At 41.0% G+C, this 26557-nt stretch overlaps 1 protein-coding gene across 2 annotated transcripts in view; it reads left to right on the forward strand.

Annotated features, from left to right (window-relative positions):
- Nucleotides 1-1071: 1071 nt before the first annotated feature.
- The window catches only part of GABRB3 (gamma-aminobutyric acid type A receptor subunit beta3), a 309205-nt gene continuing 283719 nt past the window's right edge, over nucleotides 1072-26557 (forward strand). For both annotated transcript variants that reach the window (XM_044286240.1, XM_044286241.1), the window contains exons 1-3: nucleotides 1072-1151; nucleotides 1334-1425; nucleotides 1611-1678. In XM_044286240.1, coding sequence (XP_044142175.1) covers nucleotides 1072-1151; nucleotides 1334-1425; nucleotides 1611-1678 — 240 coding nt within the window. The remainder of the gene's footprint in view (nucleotides 1152-1333; nucleotides 1426-1610; nucleotides 1679-26557) is intronic.

The following is a 26557-nucleotide window of genomic DNA, read 5'->3' on the forward strand; positions in this document are numbered from 1 at the left end:
GCATCATTACAGTAGCAGCAAATGGCACAGATCTGCTGAGGATTCTTCACCACACAGGGAATCATTGTGTTGCTGCTGCTGCTGCCAACTGTACCCAGTGCTGTGGAAAGCAGAGAGTTAAAAGTGAGGACTGCTGTCAGGTTAACACTAGAATTGCTGGAGCAGAGTGAGCACTGAAGATGCCTGCACTTCCATAGGCTAGCTGCTCCTGCTGTGTATACTGCATCCAGGCTCCAGGGTTCTGCTGCTGGGGGAGGGAATCCCAGGATCTCCTCCCGTCACTCACACACGTGTCTCCAGCCTCTGCTGAGGAAGGGAAATACCAGAGCTGTATATGTGGCTTCAGCTGCGGACACTTAGGAGCAATGCTGCAGTGCTGAGTCCTTTCTAGCTGCCTTCAGATGACTGTGACTTGTATCTATGGAGAGACTGAAGGCCTCCACAGAAGCAATGTGGCTCCACATGGTGAGGGACAATCTGCAGCGGTGTGACAGTTGTGTAGCCTGGTGGTGACATTCCTTAGATGATCGACCACACATGGTGCCCTCTCCAGCGAACAGAATCCTTGTCCCTCTACCTGGCAGCTCTACTCTTCTTCACCATGTCAGCAGCATTTGAGAAAATACAAGAGACACATGCAAACTACAAGTCCATCATCCCTGGGATTATTACTGGTGCGATTTCCTTAGGTAACGTCATCCAGTGGTAGAAAAGCAGATGAAATGAAGATCTCAACCTTTTACTGAGAGGATAACTCCCATTATTGTTTCATGCTTTTCAGTTTAGGGCATTCCCCTAGTGCTCACCCTCCTTTTCCACATTCAGACCCCCAATTGCTCTCTTCTTGGCAGAACTATCTCAACACCCTCCACAAATTCACACCATTCAGTTTATGGCACCAAGAAGAGCCCATGTCCGGTGCCTAATGTTACTGGTTGAGGATTGCCTGTGTCTCTAGAGACCCTTTGGATGTAAGTTCTGAGGTTTCCTCCTGTAGACCCAGAAGCTTGGTGCAGGTGGTGGATCTGCCCCCAGTGGCTACTTCTCATGGTGCACGGGAACTGTGGAGGCATGTGGAGCTCTCTTGGAGGACGCCTGTTTGGGTTAATCTCTGCTCCAGTCTTGGTTGCAGTTGTGTGCTGTGCCCAAAGGTAAGTTTGCCTATTGCATGACGTTTGATGCTTTCATTAGGCTCAATGCTTCAGTGATTATGGGATCTGCAGTTGCAGGAAACCTTCCAATTAGCTTGCAATGATTAAACAAACTTCTTATAAAAGTGATTGTTTCCTTCAAAACTTTGCACCCTGGTGAACTCCATTGTATTTCTCCACAGTGCCAATGATCCCGGTAACATGTCTTTTGTGAAGGAAACAGTGGACAAACTGTTAAAAGGCTATGACATCCGTCTAAGACCAGACTTTGGAGGTAAATGATGAAAAAATACCTGTTATATATAGATAACACATAGATAATATAGTTTACTAAAGCATTTCTTTGTCAGATACCACCTTAGTAAAGCTTGCCAAGGTTAATGCTGCCCATGTCCTGGTGAGCAATCCTCTGATAAAAAAAGATTACCCTTCAGACCAATTATTACTATTTTTTTCCAGGTTCTCCAGTAGCCGTTGGAATGAATATAGACATTGCCAGTATTGACATGGTGTCTGAAGTCAACATGGTAAGCCCATATCTGCCATAATGTCTTCCTTTTGCTGACTCATGGTCGGTGTTGCCAAAAGTTTGTCCTATAAATATGTATTACTGGGATTTTATGGGATCTTTATGTTTTGTTTTTTAACTTTACATTGTGAGTGCAATGTCTTATGGTGAGGAAAACGAAGTAGAAGTAAGGAAGTATTTGGGTGAAGTCTATTTGAGTCTGTGATTTTGTGAAGGCACCACTGTATATACTGTAGTCTCCCAACAGTATACGGATGTAGCAGGGTTAACTACATGATTTGTGAGACATGTTATCTAAACTAAGTGCAACTAAATGCGTTAAGCAATTGCTTTTCAATGGCTTTTGTTTCAAGATAAGGCGATGAGTTAAGAAATTTGAGTTAAGAGTCTGTGTTACCCCTGCTACATCTGTAGCTGTCTATGGTGCTGAAACTTTTCTGACTTGGCTGCTTCATTAGCTGTGCATGAATAGCTCAGTGGAACTGTGTATTACATGCTCATCAAAAAAGAGTGGAGGAAGGTATCAAATGCATTTTGGAGAGTTGATTGGTACCTCAATGACTCGGGAGTGAGAAAGATGTAGATAGATAGAGTTTGGAATGGAATATGATCATGTATCTTACTTTTATATTTATAATATGCATTTTTGAGCATTAGTAGAGTGCCAAATCCCCAAAAATCAATTCCCAATGGCATGAATATTTCATATCGGTGTATCACATAAATTTCCATGGCTACCATGACCCAAATATCTGTGATTTAGGAGCTCATTTATAAATCAATGAATTGGTTTGGAACTGAGTTTAAATAGAATAATAAAAATGACATATTTTACATTTTAAACTAGTAGGAATATTGTAGGAACAGGTATCCAGACTATATTTTTTACATTTTTACTACTGCTGTACATGAACAAACTGTAAAAGGTTTCTATGTCAAATAAGTGGCTGTCAAAAATTGGAGATAAATTGTGATACATCATACAAGTACAGTGAATATATTATATGCTTTATATATTTCCTGGGCTATGTAGGTATTGTATTCATTCTCCTAATAGCACTATGATCAATAACACACCCTAGCATTAATATTCCTCTTTTTAATATTGTGCTGATGATGCAGTTTTATGTTGTATAAAGTGCCTCGGGCCTCTTTGCAATAGTGTTAGGAAACATTTCTGCATGATAGAGAAAGTGCATTATTAATTGTCCGGAGGAACTGCTGCTTCCATTATCATTTTTTTATTCTAGTTCGTAGCTCTTGTATAGGAAGCTGTATTGCCTTTTGAGCTTGTATTTGTAATAAAATATTAGGAGTTGCATATGTTTTATGAACTATATTATCATCCCCTCCCAATTTCTGAGAACTATAGTACATTTCCCATTGTGTGGGAAACATTACAATGTTAGAATACATATATATTGTTAATAAAACAATTATTTTTACATGTAAAGATCAGGAATCTCTTCTTCCATAGAAATTATGTTGCTAGACAGAAGTTTAAGGAATTGCTCAATATACCATATGTGTCATGAGTGTGTTGCTTTAAAAATATTTGGGACCGTTTAGAACATTAGGTGTAATTGAGCAGAATCACTAAATTGCTACATTAGTTGAAATCTTGGCACACTGCCTGTATGTTCAAGTACTTTGTGTGTTTTGTAAGTTTGAAATAACCGGCTAAATACTTGGTTACCACGAGGGGAACATGTTCAGTAATAATTATAGAGTTCACAGCCTAACACAAGTGTCAGAATAATCTCAAACAAATAAAAGTATTATGTCAATCCTGTTCAGTCATTCCTAAGGACTCATGCATACTGCCGTTGCCTGGCCGTGGCCGTATTGCTGCCTGCAAATATGCGGGCACCTGCCGTGTGCTTCCCACATCACGGATGCGGACCCATTAATTTGAATGGGTCCCCAATCCGGAGCTTCGGTGCGTGTTTCTGTCTGTGCCTCTGCACCGCCAAAAAATAGAACCTTTTTTTATGGTGCGGACGGATCACGGATCCATTCAAGTTGAATGGGTCTTGATCCGTCCCGGCCGCCTCATGCATGTTGCCCGTGCATTGGGGACCTCAAATTGCAGTCCCCAATGCATGGAACGGCCGCACAACGGCCGTGTGCATGAGGCCTAAGTCCTAAGCTAATTTGTGTGCATTTATATATTAAGATATAGGTTGTCTTGGGTTGTGGACAGACATAGATTGTTCTACGAATGTCTGTAATCAGTTCCTTTAAATGTTGTCTACTCTGATTCTTTCCAGATTTGCAGATTTGCAGATTTTCTCACTGAAAGTGCTATCTTTGCATGTTCTTTTGGTCAGTTGGGAGTTAATAGTGCCAATTCCTTAGTTTCAACTCAGTTTTGTACAGTTCCACACGCCCTTACTCTGTAGAGTCTCAGTTTTAGGCTACTTCTGGTTGTTTCAAGCATCACTGTGCAACTTCAGTTCTTAGTTCAGTGTCCATTCATATCTCCTTAACATGCAAATATTGATTTGCAAGTTAGGTGTGGTCTGCCTCTATTTCTCCTGTTGTTGCCCCGTTGTGGTGGTGTGTGCTGGTCTCTTCTCTTGTACAGTGTCTATCAATTCTTTTTTACCTAACTCTTCCTGTATCTTGATGGCCATTCCTCATCTCATGGTTGGTAGCTATGGCTACTTTATCATTACAATTATTGTATGTTAATTTAGAATCTCTTTTTGACGTTGTCCTAAACTTGACTATTGTAATAAGTAACGTTCCATAACTCCCATTACTTCTTTGATGGCTGGTACCAAAGTCAGTGTCACGGGCAGTGTTGCAGAAAACAAGAAGTAACAAATAAAGATCCGACTGACTTGATCCCAAACTAAGGAACAAAAGGGTGAGCCCTATTAAAGCCCTATAGCTCTCCCTGATTGCTCAGCCCATGCAAAGATCTCTGTGATAGAAAGTTGCATGTCCACATACCTAGACTAAGTGACACCTGAAAACCCTATAATAGTGAGGGGACACGACCACCGGCTCCCTGCACTTAATACGGAGGGAGTCAGGGTCACCTAGAATCAAGTCAACAGGAAAACACAAATAAAGGGATAGACTTATGTGAGAAACCAACAGTAGAAAACTTCTAGCAGTGAACACAATCCAGGAAGTAGTATAAACCGCAAAGTGAGGCAGTATGGGAGGGGATATAAAGGGAGGCAATCACTGCTAATAGATGACAGCTGGAAGAGGGAGAAGAGATGTCAAAGCGAAACCAAAACAAAAGAACATCATGCAGGAGGTACTGAAGAACGTCTGTCAGAACTTCTCAGAGACCTGGCGGTGACAGTCAGACTTTTCTGTGGATCAGTGGGATGGACTCCCGACAGATTAAGCTCTGTTTTGTAGACCATGTAACTCAATATTTTCCTCATTTTCTGTCATTCCTCATGTATTTATTTGAAGTTTATAGAAACATAGACTGTGTCGGCAGATAAGAACCATTTGGCCTGTCTAGTCTGCCCAATATACTAAATACTATGGATAGCCCCTTGCCCTATCTTATATGAAGGATGGCCTTATGCCTATCCCATGCATGCTTAAACTCCTCCACTGTATTTGCAGCTACCACTTCTGCAGGAAGGCTATGCATCCACTACTCTCTCAGTAAAGTAATACTTCCTGATATTACTTTTAAACCTTTGCCCCTCTAATTTAAAACTATGTCCTCTTGTAGCAGTTTTTCTTCTTTTAAATATTCTCTCCTCTTTTACCTTGTTGTTTCCCTTTATGTATTTTAAAGTTTCTATCATATCCCCTCTGTCTCGTCTTTCTTCCAAGCTATACATGTTAAGGTCCTTTAATCTTTCCTGGTAAGTTTTATCCTGCAATCCATGTACCAGTTTAGTAGCTGTTCTCTGAACTCTCTACAAAGTATCAATATCCTTCTGGAGATATGGTCTCCAGTACTGAGCACAATACTTCAAATGAGGTCTCACTAGTGCTCTGTAGAACGGCATGAGCACCTCCCTCTTTCTACTGGTAATTCCTCTCCCTATACACCCAAGCATTCTGCTAGCATTTCCTGCTGCTCTATGACATTGTCTGCCTACCTTTAAGTCTTCTGAAATAATGATCCCTAAATCCCTTTCCTCAGATACTGAGGTTAGGACTGTATCACTCATTTTATATTCTGCTCTTGGGTTTTTACGTCCCAGGTGCATTATCTTGCACTTATCAACATTAAATTTTAGTTGCCAGATTTTTGACCATTCCTCTAGTTTTCCTAAGTCCTTTTCCATTTGGTGTATCCCTCCAGGAACATCAACCCTGTTACAAATCTTTGTGTCATCAGCAAAAAGACACACCTTACTATTGAGGCCTTCTGCAATTTCGCTGATAAAGATATTAAACAATATGGGTCCCAGAACAGATCCCTGAGGTACCCCACTGGTAACAAGACCTTGGGCTGAATATACTCCATTGACTACAACCCTCTGTTGCCCAAAGACTGCACTATATTGATAAGCCTTCTATGTCGGACAGTATCAAAAGCCTTACTAAAGTCTAGATAAGCAATGTCTACTGCACCTCCTCCATCTATTATTTTAGTCACCCAATCAAAAAATTCAATAAGATTAGTTTGACATGATCTGCCTGAAGTAAACCCATGCTGTTTTTCATCTTTCAATCCATGGGATTTTAGATGTTCCACAATCCTCTCCTTAAGTATGGTTTCCATTAATTTCCCCACTATTGATGTCCGGCTTACTGGCCTATAGTTGCCCGATTCCTCCCTACTACCTTTCTTGTGAATGGGCACAACATTTGCTAATTTCCAATCTTCTGGGATGACTCCTGTTGCCAGTGATTGGTTAAATAAATCTGTTAATGGTTTTGCTGGTTCACCGCTGAGCTCTTTTAATAGCTTTGGGTGTATCCCATCAGGCCCCTGTGACTTATTTGTATTAATTTTAGACAGTTGACTTAGAACCTCTTACTCTGTAAAGACACATGCATCAAAAGATTCATTAGTCTTCTTTCCTAACTGAGGTCCTTCTCCTTCATTTTCCTTTGTAAAAACTGAACAGAAGTATTCATTGAGGTAGTCAGCTAGTTCTTTATCTTCTTCCATATACCTTCCTTCTTTTGTTTTTAATTTGGTAATTCCTTGTTTTAGTTTCCTTTTTTCATTTATGTATCTGAAGAATGCCTTATCGCCTTTTTTCCCTGACTGAGCTAATTTCTCTTCTGCCTGTGCTTTAGAAGCTCTTATAACTTCTTTGGCCTCTCTCTGCCTAATCTTTTAAATTTGCCTGTCATCCTCGTTGTTGTTTTTTATAATTCCTAAATGCTATCTTTTTGTTTTTAATGATTTTGGCTACTTTTGCTGAGTGCCACAGTGGTCTCTTCCTTTTTTTGCTTTAATTACAATTTTCTATTGCCTTCAATAGTGCCACTTTTAAGTAGTCCCATTTCTCCTGGACTCCAATGAAACTGTTCCAGTCTAATAGGGACTCGTATACCACTAATCTAATTTTAGAAAAGTCAGTTTTTCTAAAATCTAAAACTTGTTTTTGTGTGGTGTGACTCAGTCACTGTACTTATAGTAAACCACACTGACTGGTGATCACTAGATCCCAAGCTTTCCCCTACAGTAATATCAGATACCAAATTCCCATTTGTGAATACTAAATCTAAAATGGCCTCCTCCCGGGTTGGCTCCTCCACTACTTGCTGTAGAGATAATCCCAGTAGGGAATTTAGAATATCTGTACATCTGGAAGATTGAAGTCTCCCACAATGATAATTTCCCCCTTCAATGTAATTGTAGCTATTTCCCCAACTAGTAGATCATCTAATTCTGTGACTTGGCTAGGTGGTCTATATATCACACCTACACGAGTTACCTTATGATTATCAAGCTGCAAGGTAACCCAAACTGACTCTAAATTGTTCTCGCTAACTTGTATCAAACTAGATTTTATGCTATCTTTCACATACAGGGCCACCCCCCCTTCTTGCCTTCTCTGTCTTTCCTGTATAGAGAGAACCCTGGTATTGATATATCCCAGTCATTACTCCCCTTGAACCATGTCTCAGTAACAGCCACTACATCTATATTCTCAGATGCCATTATAGCCTCAAGTTCATTGATCTTATTCCCTAGACTGCGAGCATTTGTAGACAAGACTCTGAGCTTGTCATTTCTTAACCTTTGTGCTACTGGCCTCTTCTGGCATTGTTCCGGGGGGCAGTCGGACTGCTGGATTATCACTCTTTTGCCCCCCTTTCCTAGTTTGAATGCTTCTTAGCAAATACTTGGAACTGTTCACCGAGGACATTCGTTCCCTTGAGAGAAAGATGCAAACCATCTTTCTTGTACAGTTCTTTTCCATTCCAACAAGAGCTAACATGAGACACAAAGCCAAACCCTTGGTTCAGACACCATTCACCAAGCCATACATTGAATTCCTTAATGCGCATCTTCCTGTCATGCTGAAGGTTCTGCACAGGCAAAACTGCAGAGAATGAAACAGTTGATGCAACCTCCCGTATATCCTTTCCAAGTGTGTGAAAAGCTTCTTTCACCTTTGAAACCTCATTGCAAGCCAGATCGTTTGTCCCAAGATGGAGAATAACATCCACTTCCCTTTCCTGCTTTGCTTGCCTAGCAATAGTAAGGATCCGTCATCTATCCCTGCTAGCGTTAGCACAAGGGAGACATCTCACAACACCATTCTCCTCAAACTTCACACCTCTTATGATGGAATCGCCCACCAACAGCTGCTTACTATCAATCCTCACCTTCTCCTTTTTGTCTTTGGCTGCAATCTTACATACTTTAGGCATGGGAGATGATTGTTTCCACTGTGCTTGAGCCATCCTCCATGTTGCTCTTGCACTCTGAAAGTGCTGCAAATGAATTATGGAGAGCCACAGACTGTGGGACATGCCTTCTATCCACAACTCTCAGTCTACCAGAACCTACAGTAACCCATCTTCCATTTCTAGGGGGCCTCTGTGGCAGTGGCATTGCAATGTTCTCAGCCTGAGTTTGTTTAGTGGTTAATTTAAAAATCTCATATTTCAAAAAGGTAATTTCCTGCTGCATTATGGAGAGCTGTCTACAGATCAGACAGTATCCAAACCTCTGAAGAGTGGAACCTGAAATAAAAGCACAACAATTCCTGCACAGAACCAGGTCTGCCATTGTAAAGAGGGGAAAGATTTTAAAGAAACAAATCTTACTTTTTTAGATTGTATCCACCTCCAGATTACCTCCTGAGTATCTCCAATGCTCTTGTAGATCATCTCTTGGTAAAGCAGTCTTGGAAAAGCAGCAAGCTATAATTAGCAAGCTAATACTGTGTGGATATATATACACACACTCCCACAAAGGCTCCTCCCCCAACAACAAATTAACACCTTACTCGCCTATGCTCATTTGCAATCAGACAATAGAGATACTGTGTCTAGCAAATTCCTTACCTCTTTTGAAACACAGTGTCTGAGTATCCACCAGAAACACCACTGAAGTTCTGCTACAGTGGAAAAACTCTGAGTTAGACTAAGTTAGTCTCCTGAATATCTCCAATGCTCTTGTAGATCAGCTCTTGGTAAAGCAGTCTTGGAAAAGCAGCAAGCTATGTGTCCAGTTTCCTGTAATGTTTCAACAGACATCTACACATAAAATGTGAAGATAACCCTACATAGGATATGTTATATGCAAACTTTCAAAATAAATGATTCTGTAAAACCAACCAAACTTTCAATAAGAACCCTTCTAAAAATGTGTTTGTATTTGTTACACCTGAACCTTCATCTGGAAATTTCCCTAGTCTCTATAAATGCTAGAAGTTTTTTATGCTTCTTTAACGTGTATATTTTATTGAATTGTGTTGTGTCTTCATTTTTTGTGATAGTTTTGTATCAGCTCTTTTTGCATATATTATCAAACTAAAGAGCAGTGTGCTTGGTCCATACACAATAGCTTTGCAACTTAACGTGTTTGATTTAATTACTGGTTTAGAGCTCGCAAGACACCGTAGTCAGTGCTAGCTTTGACATCAGTACATTTTCTGTTATGATCAGTGATTCTCCTTAGACTTTTTGGGATACTTGCCCATATTTAGAAAACCTCTTGCAATCTCCAAGTAAGGGCTCATGCACACAAACTTATATTCTTTCCGCTTCCATTCAAGTTTTTTTGGTGGACCCTATGCAGAACCATTCATTTCAATGGGTCCGCAAAAACAATGGAAGGGACTCCGTGTGCATTCAGTTTCATATTTCCATTCTGCAAAAAAGTAGTGCATGTCCTATTATTGTCCACAAATCACTGTCCGAGGCCCCATTCAAGTCAATGGGTCTGCAAAAAATACAGAACGCACACGGAACACATCCGTATGTCATCTGTGTTTTGTGGATCCATACTGTAGAAATTCTATGCCCAGCCCATATTGCTCATGTGTTTGGTGATTAATAAGTTACTATTTCCGTTTCCGTTCTGCAAAAAACATATCGCATATGGAAACCATACAGATATGTTTTGTGGAATAACGGAATGGAAGAGGATTTAAATCAGAGAAAAAAAAAACTCAGATACGGAAACGGATTAGTGAAAAACAGACCGCAAAACAACAACGGTTGTGTGCATGAGCCCTAAGCATGATCTAAAAGTTTAATTTTGTTCTTACAGAATCTGCATTTTTTTAAAAAAAGATTTCCTTACTCATCCTCTTAGATTTTGGCGCACGTTTTGCAGAAAAACAAATACCAGCTCCAAGGTGGTATAAAAAGTGTTGCATAATTCTGATAGAGTGAAGAGCTATGATACACTGTGGAACAAATGGAAATTTTTGTGGAGCATTTTGTTGCATCTTTCCATCACCGCTTTCTAAAATAACACCATGGATTTAGGGCTCGTTCACACGACCGTTGGTGTCCTTTTCCTGTATTGTGGACTGCATTTTTGGATCCGCAATACACAGGCACCATTCCGTTGTCATTCCGCATCACTGATGCGGACCCATTCATTTCAATGGGTCCGCAAATACGGAGATGCGGAATGGAAGCACGGAACGGAACACTACGGAAGCACTACAGAGGGCTTTCTGGGGTTCCGTTACATTCCTATCTTTTTGCGGAACAGAGGGATCGCAGATCCATTCAAGTGAATAGGTCTCCAATCCTCATGCGCCTGCCCCACGGTCATGTGAATAAGCCCTTAGACTCACTTAACAAACCAAATACACACTGATTATAAATTTTGTGCACAGTAAAAATGGTGCAGGCACAATATTCTGGCACAAAATATACCTAACTTAAACACTTCCCATCTGGGCCATTTACCCCCTTCCTGACCAGGCCTAATTTTGAAAATCTGACATCCCTCACTTTATGTGGTAATAATTTTGGAACGCCTGTACTTATCCAAGTCATTCAGAGATTCTGTTATCGTGACACATTGTACTTCATGATAGTCATAAATTTGAGTCAATTTATTTCACCTTTATTCATGAAAAAATCTAAAATTCACCAAAAATTTAGAAAAAATCTCAATTTTCTAAAATTCTATTTCTCTGCTTTTAAAACAGAAAGTGATACCTCATAAAATATTTATTACTTAACATTCCCCATATGTCTACTTTATGTTGGCATCATTTTGGAAATGTCATTTTATTTTTTTAGGACGTTAAAAGGCTGAGAATTTTAGAAGCAATTCTTAAAATTTTTACGAAAATTGCCAAAACCCACTTTTTAAGGACTAGTTCAGATCTGAAGTTACTTTTTGGGGCCTACATAGTGGATACCCCCATTGTAGAAACTACACCCCTAAAGTTACTTAAAACCGATTTTACAAACTTTGTTAACCCTTTAGGCGTTCCACAATAATTAAAGGAAAATGGAGATCAAATTTTAAAATTTCACTATTTTGGCAGATTTTCCATTTTAATCCAATTTTTTCTTTAAAACATCGATGGTTAACAGCCAAACAAAACTCAATATTTATTACCCAGATTCTGTGGTTTACAGAAACACTCCACATGTGGTCATAAACTCCTGTATGGGCACACGGCAGGGCGCAGAAGAAAAGGAACTCCATATGGTTTTTAGATGACATGTCCCATTTGAAGCCCTCCCTGATGCACCCTTACAGTAGAAACTCCCAAGAAGTGACCCCATTTTGGAAACTAGGGGATAAGGTGCCAGTTTTATTTGTAATATTTTTGGGTACATATGATTTTTCGATCATTCATTATAACACTTTATGGGGCAAGGTGACCAAAAAATTTGTTGTTTTAGCACAGTTTTTATTTATTTATTTTTACAGCATTCACCTGAGGTGTTCGGTCAAGTGACATTTTTATAGAGCAGATTGTTACGGACGTGGCGATACCTTATATGTATACTTTTTCTTATTTATTTAAGTTTTACACAATAATAGCATTTTTGAAACAAAAGAATTATGTTTTAATGTGTCCATATTCTGAGAGCTATAGTTTTTTAATTTTTTGAGAGATTTTCTTATGTATGGGCTCATTTTTTGCGGGATGAGGTGACGGTTTTGTTGGTACCATTTTGTGGGACATATGCCTTTTTGATAACTTTGTGTTGCACTTTTTGTGACGTAAGGTGACAAAAATTGCTTGTTTTGACACAGTTTTGTTTTTATTTTTTTTACGGTGTTAACCCGAGGGGTTAGGTCATGTGATATTTTTATACAGCTGGTTGTTACGGACGCGGCAATACCTAATATGTATGCTTTTTTAGATTTATTTCACTTTAACACAATAATAGCCTTTTTGAAACCAAAAAAATGATGTTTTAATGTGTCCATGTTCTGAGAGCTATATATATATTTTTTTTTTTGAGAGATTTTCTTAAGTAGGGGCTCATTTTTTTGCGGGATGAGGTGACGGTTTTATTAGTACCATTTTGTGGGACATACGCCTTTTTGATCACTTGATGTTGTACTCTATATTAATTAACATTCTCCATATATCTACTTTATGTTGGCATCATTTTGTAAATGTAATTTTATTTTTTTAGGATGTTAGAAGGCTTAGAATTTTAGAAGCAATTCTTCAAATTTTTGCGAACATTTCCCAAACCCACTTTTTAAGGATCAGTTCTGGTCTGAAGTCACTTTTTGGGGCTTAGTGGAAACCCCCCATAAATGACCACATTGTAGAAACTACACCCCTCAAGCTACTCAAAATGGATGAAAGGAAAATGGAGATAAAATTAAAAAATTTCACTTTTTGGCAGATTTTCCATTTTAATCCATTTTTTTTAACACATCGAGGGTTAACAGCCAAACAAAACTCAATATTTATTACCCTGATTCTGCGGTTTACAGAAACACCCCACATGTGGTCATAAACTGATGTAAGGGCACACGGCAGGGCACAGAAGGAAAGTAACACCATATGGTTTTTGGAAGGCAGATTTTGCTGGACTGGTTTTTAGATGCCATGTCCCATTTTAATCCCCCCGATGCACCCTTACAGTAGTAACTCCCAAAAAGTGACCCCATTTTGGAAACTAGGGGATACTTTTTTTGGTACTATTTTGGGGTACATATGATTTTTAATTGTTCTATGTTAAGTTTTTTTGTGAGGGAAGGTAACCCAAAAATTTCTGTTTTGGCACTGTTTTTATTTTTTACAACATTCATCTGACAGGGTAGATTATGTGCTATTTTTATACAGCAGGTTGTTACGGACGCAATGATATCAAATATGTCTACTTTCTTTGTTTTTTGTTTCAGTTTTACATAATAAAGCATTTTTGAAAAAGAAATTGTTTTTGTGTCTCCATTTTCTGAACTCTGCCGATCATCTTGTGCAGGGGCTTGTTTTTTGCAGGAAGAGTTTACGTTTTTATTGGTACCATTTTTGGGTACATATGATTTTTTTTAACATTCATTATTACACTTTATGGGGCAAGGTGACTACAAAATTGGTAATTTTGGCACAGTTTCTATTACCAATGTGACATTTTAATAGAGCAGATCGTTACGGACGTGGCAATACCTAATATGTATATTTTGTCTTATTTATTTAAGCTTTGCACAATAATAGCAATTTTGAAACAAAAAAACTATGTTTTAGGCCCCTTTGACACGGGCGAGTGTTCCGCGTGGGTACAATGCGTGAGGTGAACGCATTGTACCCGCACTGAATCGAGACCCATTCATTTCTATTAGCTGTGCACATGAGCGGTGATTTTCACGCATCACTTGTGCGTTGCATGAAAATTACAGCATGCTCTATATTGTGCATTTTTCACGCAACGCAGGCCCCATAGATGTGAATGGGGCTGCGTGAAAATCGTAAGCATCCACAAGCAAGTGTGGATGCGGTGCGATTTTCACGCATAGCTGCTAGGATGAATGTCTATTTACTGTATTATTTTCCCTTATAACATGGTTATAAGGGAAAATAATAGCATTCTTTATTACAGAATGCTTAGTAGAAGGTCATCACATGATGTATCATCACATAATACATCACATGATCCATCACCATGGTGATGGACCATGTGATGAGCTCAGTGATGTCACCTTAGGTCCTTTGACAGGTCCTGAAGAAAGAACAGGAGACCGGCATCTATGCGATCAATTGGAGGAGGTGAGTTAATTTTTTTAATTACTTTTTTAACCCTCAATTGATCTTCTGCTAAGCATTCTGCATTAAAGAATGCTATTATTTTCCCTTATCACCATAAGGGAAAATAATAAAATGTACAGAATATTAAACCCAAACCCGAACTTCTGTGAAGAAGTCCGGGTTCGGGTCTGGGCACCAAGCATGCCGATTTTTTTCTCATTCTCATTAAAATGCTTTGCACTCACGGGGAAAAATTGCGCATTTTCCCACAACGCACCCGCATCTTTTCCCGCAACGCCTGTGTGAACCCAGCCTTGGTGTTTCCATAGTCTGAGAGCCATAGCTTTTTTTATTTTTGAATGATTGTCTTAGTGTCTCCTTTTATGCGGGATAAGCTGACGGTTTAATTGATACTATTTTTGGGGCATATGCTTTTTTTATCACTTGGTGTTGCAATTTTTGTGATGTAAAGTGGCAAAATTGCTTTTTTTATACCGTTTTTATTTTTAATTTTTTTGGGCATTATTATTATTACGGTGTTCACCTGAGGGGTTAGTTTATGTGGTATTATTATAGAGCAGGTTGTTACAGATGCAATACCTAATATGTCAACTTTATTTATTTATTTCACTTTAGCACAATAATAGCAGTTTTGAAGCAATAAAATAATCATATTTTAGTGTCTCTATTATCTGAGAGTAATAGATTTTTTATTTTTTGACCGATTGTCTTAGGTAGGGTCTCATTTTTTGCGGCGTGAGGTGATGGTTTGATTGGTCCTTTTTTGGAGGGCATACGCTTTCTTGATCACTCGGTGTTGCAATTTTTGTGATGTAAGGTGACAAAATCCCTTTTTTTATACAGTTTTTATTTTTTACAGTGTTTACCTGAGGGGTTATGTCATGTGATATTTTTATAGAGCTGGTTGTTACGGACGAGGCGATACCTAATATGTATACTATGTTTTATTTATTTCAGTTTAACACAATAATAGCATATTTGAAACAAAAAAAATGATGTTTTAGTGTCTCATGTTCTGAGAGCTATAGTTTTTTTTTTTTTTTTTAGCGATTTTCTTATGTAGGAGCTCATTTTTGGCGGGATTAGGTGATGGTTATATTGGTATCATTTTGTGGGACATACACCTTTTTGATCGCTTGATGTTGCACTTTTTGTGATTTAAGGTGACAAAAATGGCTTTTTTGACAAATTTGTCATTTAATTTTTTTATGGTGTTTATCGGACGGGGTGGATCATGTGATATATTTATAGAGCCAGTTGTTATGGACGTGGCGATACCTAATATGTGTTTTTTTATTTATTTATTTTATTATAAAATCAGGGGGAAAAAAACTTTATTTCTGACTTTAACTTTTGGGGGTCTAGACCCCTCTGCAATGTATTACAATACATCTGTATTGTAATGCATTGCCTGTTAGTGTTTACACAGAGTAATACACTAACAGGTTGCCTAGGAGTCCCAGCCTAAAGCTGAATCTCCTGGGCACCCGTAGAAGGCAGGTCCCGATGCCGTGCAAGACATTGGGCAGCCTGTGCATGGCATCGGGCTGCCTTCTCAACCTTTGGTTTCCTCCACAGCAGTATGGGACCCGATGAGTTACCACAGCCAACCTCTTCTATGTCCCGGTCAGTGCTGACTGCGGCATAGAAGGGGATAATGCGCCGACATCTGTGTTTTAACCGATGCCGGCGCATACAGCTAGGGTCCAGTCCCTTGCAGCTGATCGGGCAGTCGCAGCTCCTGCACCCGCCATAATAGTACGGCGCTGGGCGTCAAGTCACGTCCTAATGCGCCTTACTATTACGGTGCTGGTCGGTAAGGGGTTAATTATGTAGAAACCTCTTTACCCAGAAAATCCATCCAGTGTTACAGTGTAAAAATGTTTTAATTAATGTTTCATAGATTAAGACTGTAATGAGTAACAGTAAAAACAGTAAAATGCCTTTATTACAGCATCTGATGGTCCAGAAATTATGATAGCTCAGCACTTTGTTTTGGCACAGAACTGAAAGATAATCTATAATGGAGCAGAAAACAAAACACATTTCATTACATTGTATAATATAGTTTGTTTCTGCTTACAATAAAAAATGAAAATTATTCTTTGTTCTGCATCCCTGACATGTAGATTCTCAAATTATATCAAGTCAATTATGTTTTCCCAGAGACCCTAAAAAGTACAGAAAATACTGGCAGTTCCTATTTTATTTATGTTCCCATTGACAATTTTGAAATATTATGTATGCATACTATTAATCTGTGGAGTTTCATCTATATTATGTCAAAAGAACACCATTCCAAATACTGTAAAGCAAACCATAAAACATACAAGAGAATGTTAAGTTAACTCCTTAGTGACCAGCCTGTTTTGGGTCTTATTGACCCAGCATTTTGCTTCCTTTTTCTTTTTTCCTTGTTTTTTCAGAGCTATAACTTTTTTATTTTTCAGTCTATGTATGAGGGCTTGTTTTTTCTGGACAAGTTGTACTTTTTAATGGTTTCCTTTTAGGGTACACATAACTTCATGATTAACTTTTGTTAACTCTTTTTCGGAGGGAAATGGGAAAAACAGCAATACTTCCACAGTTTTTATGTTATAAATTTTACAGCGTTTTCAGTATAAATAACATAATATCTTTATTCTCTGGGTCAGTACAATTACAGTGATACCAAATACATATAGTTGTATTTTTGCTACTTTTGTGCAATAAACCCCCTTTTTTTTAAAGGAAGAAAACCTTTTTTGCATCACCGAGTTGTGTGAGGGCTTGATTTTTGCAGGACAACTGCAGTAGTTTTCATTGGTACCATTTTGGAGTAAATTAAGCTTTTTGATCGCTTGTTATTAAGTTGTTTTTCAGTTCAACTAAGAATAAATTTGCAATTTTTTGAACTTTTAATTTTTTACAGGGATAATTTACATGATTTTTATGTAGGGTGGATCGTTACAGACGTGGCGATACCAAATATATTACTTGAAAAGTGTATGTTCTGTTAGAGCAGGAGCACGGTTCTCATGTGAGAGCCGAGCCCCCGCTCCCTGCTGCACGGGAGATCCTTGCTGAGCTTAGACTAGGCCACCATGAAATAGCGGCAGCCCAGCCTAAGACACCTTAGTGACTGCCGTAAAAAGTCATATGGGTAGTCACTAAGGGGTTAAGAGAATACATCACTATGATTCCGAATCTGACTGTAACATAAACTAGTGACAGAAATCCTAATTCAGATGCATGCTTTTTTTGTGTTGTCTATTTTTGTAATCCCTGTTAAGCAGCTCCAGGGGGACTCAAGTTCTGTAAATGTGTGCATGCTAAAAACCCTGAGGAGTCCCACCTCATGAGTACCAGGCGCCAACCCCCCAGTTTGGCAGCTTTTGCCCTATACACAGTAGAGGAAGACAGTTGTCAATTATCCACAGGAGTTTGAGGGGAGGACTCAAATATGAGAACTCCAGTGCTTGGGCCCCCATGGATTTACCCAACAGAGATTTTAAAAAAAGAAATGCTCATAAAAATGAATCAGGGTCACTTGTTTATGCTTCAAACAGATTGGACAGCATAAATCTTTCACACACAAAGTAGAAGAGAATCTGCTTCCTAACTTTCTCACATTCACTCAGAAGCAGCCCCAAGATCATGGAGGACATTTCAGAGAAGTAATGATATTTGTGGCTGAAAATATAGTATTTGGGCTGAGATATAAGCTTCTAATTTAGCTGCACCAGTCTTTTTGTCTGTTTTTGTCTCTTCTGTCCCACTCAGCTTTGCTCACTTCTCCCTCTCCCCTTTCCATAGACTTGTATTGACATGTGTAATCCAATGATCCTTCTGTGAGCTGCTCCATCCTGGACAGCTTCAAGAGAAATTTTAAAGAGAAAAGCATTTAGCAAGGGGGAAGGAGATAAATAGTAGAAAACAGAAGACATTTCTCTTTGATAAGATATATAAAAAAAAATGATTATGGTTGCTTGTACTATTACTTTATGCAAAGTTTGCATTGCCCACCTGATATACCTATTCTCAGCTGTTTAGTAGTTTATGCAGGACACGAGTATTCCCATAACTTCTGGAATACTTGTTCATGCTCCACGTGCTCATGCATGTACATGTTCTGTACATAATTGTCTATTTCACAGGCTAAGGCCTCATGCACACGACCGTTGTGTGCATCCGTGGCCGTTGTGCCATTTTCAGTTTTTTTTCGCGGACCCATTGACTTTCAATGGGTCCGTGGAAAAATCTGAAAATGCACCGTTTTGCAGCCGAGGCCGTGATCCGTGTATCCTGTCCGTCAAAAAAATATGACCTGTCCTATTTTTTTGACGGACAACGGTTCACGGACCCATTCAAGTCAATGGGTCCGTGAAAGAACACGGAAGCACACAAGATTGGCATCCGTGTCCGTGGCCGTAGGTTGCTTTCATACAGACGGATCCGAAGATCCGTCTGCATAAAAGCTTTTTCAGATCTAAGTTTTCACTTCGTGAAAACTCATATCCGACAGTATATTCTAACACAGAGGCGTTCCCATGGTGATGGGGACGCTTCTAGTTAGAATACACTACAAACTTTGTACAAGACTGCCCCCTGCTCCCTGGCAGCACCCGATCTCTTACAGGGGGATATGATAGCACAATTAACCCCTTCAGGTGCGGCACCTGAAGGGGTTAATTGTACTACCATATCCCCCTGTAAGAGATCAGGGCTGCCAGGCAGCAGGGGGCAGACCCCCCCTCCCCAGTTTGAATATCGTTGGTGGCACAGTGTGCGCCACCCATCGGGCCCCCCTTCCTCCCTCTAGTGTAATAAATCATTGGTGGCACAGTGTGCGCCCCCCATCGGGCCCCCCCTTCCTCCCTCTATTGTTATAAATCGTTGGTGGCACAGTGTGCGCCCCCATCGGCCCCCCTCCCTCTATAGCAGTAACAACATTGGTGGCCAGTGTGCGGCCTCCCATCTCCCCCCCCCCCGATAATTGGTGGCAGCGGAGTTCCGATCGGAGTCCCAGTTTAATCGCTGGGGCTCCGATCGGTAACCATGGCAACCAGGAAGCTACTGCAGCCCTGGTTGCCATGGTTACTTAGCAATAGTACACCAGTAGAAGATTCATACTTACCTGCTTGCTGCTGCGATGTCTGTGACCGGCCGGGAGCTCCTCCTACTGGTAAGTGACAGTTCTTTAGCAATGCGCCGCACAGACCTGTCACTTACCAGTAGGTGGAGCTCCCGGCCGGACACAGACATCGCAGCAGCAAGCAGGTAACTATGAATCTTCTACTATTGTACTATTGCTAAGTAACCATGGCAACCAGGACTGCAGTAGCGTCCTGGTTGCCATGGTTACCGATCGGAGCCCCAGCGATTAAACTGGGACTCCGATCGGAACTCCGCTGCCACCAATGATCGGGGGGGAAGGGGATGGGAGGCCGCACACTGGCCACCAATGTTGTTACTGCTATAGAGGGAGGGGGGCCGATGGGGGGCGCACACTGTGCCACCAACGATTTATAACAATAGAGGGAGGAAGGGGGGGCCCGATGGGGGGCGCACACTGTGCCACCAACGATTTATTACACTAGAGGGAGGAAGGGGGGCCCGATGGGGGGCGCACACTGTGCCACCAACGATTTACTACACTAGAGGGAGGACGGGGGGCCCAATGGGGGGCGCACACTGTGCCACCAACAATATTCAAACTGGGGGGGGGGTCTGCCCCCTGCTGCCTGGCAGCCTTGATCTCTTACAGGGGGATATGATAGTACAATTAACCCCTTCAGGTGCCGCACCTGAAGGGGTTAATTGTGCTATCATATCCCCTTGTAAGAGATCGGGTGCTGCCAGGCAGCAGGGGGCAGTCTTGTACAAAGTTTGTAGTGTATTCTAACTAGAAGTGTCCCCATCACCATGGGAACGCCTCTGTGTTAGAATATACTGTCGGATCTGAGTTTCACGATGTAGCTCATATCCGACAGTATATTCTAACATAGAGGCGTTCCCATGGTGATGGGGACGCTTCAAGTTAAAATATACCATCAGATTGGAGAAAACTCCAATCCGATGGTATAAAAGATCTCCAGACTTTACATTGAAAGTCAATGGGGACGGATCCGTTTGAAATGGCACCATATTGTGTCAACGTCAAACTGATCCGTCCCCATTGACTTGCATTGTAATTCAGGACGGATCCGTTTGGCTCCGCACGGCCAGGCGGACACCAAAACGACTTTTTTTTCATGTCCGTGGATCCTCCAAAAATCAAGGAAGACCCACGGACGAAAAAACGGTCATGGATCACAGACCTACGGACCCCGTTTTTGCGGACCGTGAAAATAAACTGTCGTGTGCATGAGGCCTAAGAGCAGCATATTTAAAAAAAAAACTTTTTATTAACAGGAGAGAAAAGCTTTAACAATTAACAATCCAATTTACAGGCCAGAATACAATCAGAATCATAAAAGCCATGTTTACATTTTCTCTAACTAATGCGCTGCTGCAAATGCCTTATCTCAGTATCAGAAATAGCAGTGTCAATTACCTTCAGGTAGCCCCATTAAACGGGCTGAGCGGGGGAGCCATAAGCAGATGACAAGGTTTGTTGCAATCTCAAAGTTGAGTACAAAATGTGGGGTGACTTACACCATAAACCCTAAACCTTGTCAAATTTTTTAGGTTTATTACGATGTTTAAATACCAACAATATATAAGGTAAAATCTGGTTTATCTGAAATTTTGACACGCTTAACGTTGGTGTATTGGGGCTATACCATCTCAGGGCAATACATTTGCGTGCCAATAACAATGATTTCTTCAGAAATATCGTCATATAGTGATCCCAGCTTTCTTCATTTAATAGTCCCAGGAGACATACTTCAGGAGTGCATACTACCTGGACAGGCAATAGATTGGAAAGAAAGTCTGCTACCTCCTTCCAGAATGCAGCAATTGGGCTGATTCACATCATGTGCCAGAAGCCTACCTCCAGTTCTCCACAGCGTGGACATGATGTAGATGGTGATCTGCCCATTTTGTGTAACCTGATTGGTGTGAGATATGTCTGGTGAATAATGTAAAGCTGGATTAATTTGTTATTGATTGCTGGTGATACTTGTAAATGCGATTCCAATAAAGCACTAGCTTTCACATGTATTAAGTGCAAGTATATTGTTGAGACTAAGCCACTTGGTCCTTGAAGTGGGTATTTAGAGATCGTGGTATATGGCTCGGGTACTTACTCTGTATGGCAGATCTAAGTTGAAGGTATGAGAAGAAATGAGTTTGAGGGATACCATACTTTTGTGATAGATCCGAAAAACGCCATTAACATGCCCATGTCATAAATATCTCCAACAGTTTTCCCCCTAACGATTTCCATCTGTCTGCCCCCATAACCACCTGTACCTGCAGTAGTGATTGATTGTCCTACAGAGGTATATCTGAGACAACGGGACACTGATTTGACCTCTCTCCAGATTATTTGAGCTAATTTATGTAGAGGAAGTAATGGTTTCTGAAATTTTGCGGATACTTCTAAAACCGGCCACAATGTGTGGCAGTTCAGATGGTGTTTCAAAAAATACTCTGAAGTAGGCAATTCCTCTGCCGTGTACCACGTATGGATGAGTCGCAGTTGGCCTGCTAAGTAGTATCTAATATATAAAGCTAAGTGTATGTATGTGTGTGTATGTGTATGTCCACTAAAGGAATCTGCACCGTCGCATTTACAATCACGAAATTTGGCACACAGGTACATCAGGTGACCGGGAAGGTTTTAGACCAGGTCTCAGCTCTCTAACATGTACCGTTCCTGAGATATTCCCAAAAATGCATTAGCCAATAGAAGTCTGGTCACATGACACTTATCTGCCAATAGAAGCTAGCATGCCCTTAGTCTTCACATGCACACAGTTTTAAACCAGGTTTCCATAACAACAGAGCCATTTTTTTCATTGCTGTAGGTTAGCTTTAAAGGGGCAGGGCACTGTGGATGACACTGTTAAGCTGTGGAGGTCACAGTTCAGGGGCAAGTAGGGTGGCCATTCAGGCCACCCTCAAAAGACGGACTTAAAAACCCTGCCCCAGCTAAGCCACGCCCCTGACCCAGTTAGACCGCTCCCCTCCAACTCCGCAGCTGACGGGGATTGAAAAAATAAAGGATCTCTGTCCACCCTAGGGGCACGCTGCTGTGGTGGTCACAGTTAAGGGGATGGTCTGCTATGGAGGTCAGTGTTAAGCGGAAGATTGCTGTAGAGGCCACTGTTAAGGGGGTGCGGTATTGTGAAAAGCACTGTTAAGGAGACGGGGTACTGTGGAGGTCAATAATAAAGGGGCTGCTGCTGTGGAGGTCACTGTTAAAGGGGCAGGCCACTGTGGAGGTCACAGTTAAGGGGGCAGGACGCTGTGAAGGTCATTGTTAAAGGGGCGTATGAAAAATCCCAGCAGCTGTGTCTTCATAAATGCATATACATTATTCTTTGTTGAGATCATGTCTCCCAAACAACCAAGACGAGTTTCGGCAATATGCCTTCATCGAGAGGTAAATCATTTTACATACAAATCCAACATATATATAGGTAATCAATCAGGCCATTTGTGATAATGTAAAACGCCGAAGCTGGCCGCAATCGACAAATAATAGCCAATCCACTTCAAAACAACATGATATCAGAGAGGCATGAGAAGGCTCTTAAAGGATCGCAAAATAATAACATAATATTCACTCTAAGACATTTATAAACAACATTTATACATTTATAAACAAGAAATAATGCTCCAATTACTGTCAGGATTTTTCAATGAGTAGCAGAGGTCTATAAAATATAAAATAAACCATCAGAGGATACAGAATACAAAGATCAAATATCAAGGTGCATAATTTCATAGTCCCTATTAAGGCCTCTTGGATGTAATGTATCTAATGTATGGCTCCAGTATGCCTCCCTCCGTAATAAAAGCTTCTTGATATCGCCTCCTCTCCTTGGTCTTTTTATTTGCTCTAACACATGAAATCTCAATTGAGCAATGGTTTGTTTATATTTATCAAAATGAGAAGGGATGGGTAGCATTAAGTTTTTTGTCCTAATAGTTGACTTGTGCTTACAAATCCAATCTCTAACTGCCTGCATTGTCTCACCAATGTATAATAGGCCGCACGGACACAAGTCGACTATGAGGACAAAAAACGTAATGCTACCCATCCCTTTTCATTATGATTGATTTCAACAAAGAATAAAGTATATGCATTTATGAAGACACAGCTGCTGGGATTTTTTGTTCCGTATTGAGTGGAGTTCGCTTCCCTGTGCAGCGTGAACACACGAGTGAGTGCCGGCCAGCTGGCTCTGCTGTTTACTGTTAAAGGGGCGGGCGCTGTGGAGGTCTCTGTTAAGAGGGCAGGGATCTGTGGAGGTCACAGTTAAGGGGGCGGTCCGCTATGGAGGTTACTGTTAAAGGGGTGGGAACTGTGGAGGTCACTTCAGGGGGCGGGATATTGTGGAAATCACTGTTAAGGTGACGTTGTACTGTGGAGGTCACTAATAAAGCGGCTACCGCTATGGAGGTCGCTGTTAAAGGGGAGAGCACTGTGGATGTTACTATTAAGGGGGTAGGCCACTGTGGAGGTTACTGTTAAAGGAGTGGGAACGGTGGAGGTCACTGTTAAGGGAGGAGGGGACTGTGAAGGCCACTATTAAAGGGGCAGTAGGGTACTGTGAGGTCACTGTTAAGGGAGAAGGGTACAGTGGAGGTCACTGTTAAGGGAGCGGGGTATTGTGGCAGTCACTGTTAAAGGGGCAGTCGCTGTGGAGGTCTCTGTTAAGGGGGCTGGGAATGGTGGAGGTCACAGCTAAGGGGACGGTAACCTATGGTCAGTGTTAAGGGGCGGGTGCTGTAGAGATCACTATGAAGGGGGTCGGGTGCTGTGGAACTCACTATTAAAGGGGCAGGCTGCTGTAAAGGTCATAGTTAAGGGGGTGGGCTGCTGTGGAGGTCCCATTTTAAGGAGACTGGGCATTGTGGGGGGGTCAGTGTTAAGGGGTGGGGGCTGTGGAGGTGACTGTTAAGGGGCGGGGTACTGTAGATGTCACTGTTATAGTGGATACTGTTGATATCTTTTAACGACACACACACAAACATTAAATGAAATAGATGAAATATACCCGTGCAAAGCCAGGTCCTTAAGCTAGTATAAAATAATCCGGAAGTGTCATACCTCCCTCCGATTTTGGGCGCCTTAGTGTATCCAGGCTTAGTTTAGCACGTGATCTGCCCCAAATAAATACCCTAGTTAAGGAGTCAATTTCTTTGAAAATTGATTTAGGTATGTGTACTTCTGATTGTTCAAATGCGTAGAGAGCCTTGGGGAGTAAAATCATTTTTATTGTTAATATGCCCTGCTACAGAGATGGGCAGTGATTTTCAGCTTTGAAATTTGTTTTGTATATGTTCAATTAAAGGGTAAATATTAAGCGACAGTGCCCGGAAATATCGCTTAGTAAAATTCACGCCCAGATACTTAAATGTGTCTACCACTTTTAACCGTGCCACATGGGAAGGGCCTGTCCAGTCTGCTCTGCATAGGGGCATGTATACAGATTTCTCCCAATTAATTATTAGTCCAGAGTACTCCCCGAATTTGTCTATCAAGTTGCGGAGAGACGTACCAGGAGATGACAAATATTTAATCATATCATCAGCATATAGTCCAATACGGACCTATCTTTCATCCAGTGTCACGCCAGTTATGTTATTACTAGTCCACACTCAAATGTCCAGCATCTCGGTGACAAGGGGCAGCCCTGTCTTGTTCCTCTACGAAGAGGAAAGCTTTCAGATGTTTCTTCATTTATCAGTAGCCTGCTTACCGGGAGTATAGGATAGTAATCCATCTAAGGAACTGAGGGCCAAACCCAAAGCCTCAGGTAACCGAGCAAATAAGCCCATTCTATGAATCAAGTGCCTTGGCGGCGTCTAATGAAGCTAATGCCCAATCTGCATTCAGGGAGTAGCTCACCTGATCGACAACCTGAACTTGTCTAATATTCTCAGTGGTGGACTTCCCAGAAATAAATCCCGTTTGGTCCTGGTGGACCAGTGACAAAATTACCTTATTCAGGCGGGTCGCTAATATTCTAGTAAGGATTCTGTAGTCCACATTAAGCAATGCTATGGGCCTATGCATTGGAACTGCATTCCAGGGGGTCTTTGTTAGGTTTGAGTAGGAGTATAATAGTGGCTTCCATAAATGAATCGGGCAGGTGCCCAGTCTCTAGAGCTGAGTGGTAAGTAGATAACAATTGGGGGGGCTAATACTTCCACGTATCTGGCATAGACCTCTTTGGGGAGCCCGTCGGAGCATGGAGACTTTCTGTTATTGAGGTCTGAGATTGCCTACAGTACCTTCTCCAGTTATTGGTTGATCTAGTTGGGCACTTAGTGATATAGTAAGATTAGGGAGAGAGATGCCCTCTAAGTATGTGGCAATATCTGTTTCAGATACTGTTATGCTGGACCTGTACAGGTTTTTGTAAAAGTGAGTGAAAGTTTGAATGATTTCTGCCTGGGTATGAAATTCCTGCCTGGTAGAGGTCCTGACTGCTAGAATTGCAGAGGAGGGTAGGGAGTGATGAATTAGCTGTGCAAGCAACTTAGCTGATTGATTGCTCAGCTCAAAAGCGGTCTGTTTCACAAATAAGTTTCCTGTCCGCTTTGTTCTTTAGTTTCATCAAATATTGTCTACCCGCCTGGTGCGAAGCCGCCCTGTTAGCATCAGTCAGGTGTCGAATGTATTGCTGCTCTAGTGTAGTTCACTGAGTTTCTAGCATCTATCTCCGAGCGTTTGGTGTCTTTTAATATAGGAAATACTGTAATGTAAAGATCCACGTAGAAACGCCTTTAAAATGTCCCATACAAGGGCCCGGTTAGGCTGCCCCTCATGTGTCTTCAAAAACTTGGACAACTGGTAAGGGACCCCATCTGCGGAGCTCAAGAGATTCAGCCAGAGCAGATATATACTCATTCTATACATACGTGATGGGGCACTACGTATTAGAGTGCCTATTATTATCGAGTGGTCTGATATTTAAAATATGGAACAAAGATATCACAACGCGTTTTAATTGCCCACCATATAATCAATCCGGGTCAGGGAGTTGTGCCCGCCATAATGGCAAGAATATATGCTATACGTGGAGTTCATAGCCCTCCAGAAGTCAAACCATCTAAACTCAGTTAGGAACCTATTTAATTGTGAGGGGTTCCCTCCATTTGGG

The sequence above is a fragment of the Bufo gargarizans genome, chromosome 3, assembly GCF_014858855.1.
Source record: "Bufo gargarizans isolate SCDJY-AF-19 chromosome 3, ASM1485885v1, whole genome shotgun sequence".
Lineage (NCBI taxonomy): Eukaryota > Metazoa > Chordata > Amphibia > Anura > Bufonidae > Bufo > Bufo gargarizans.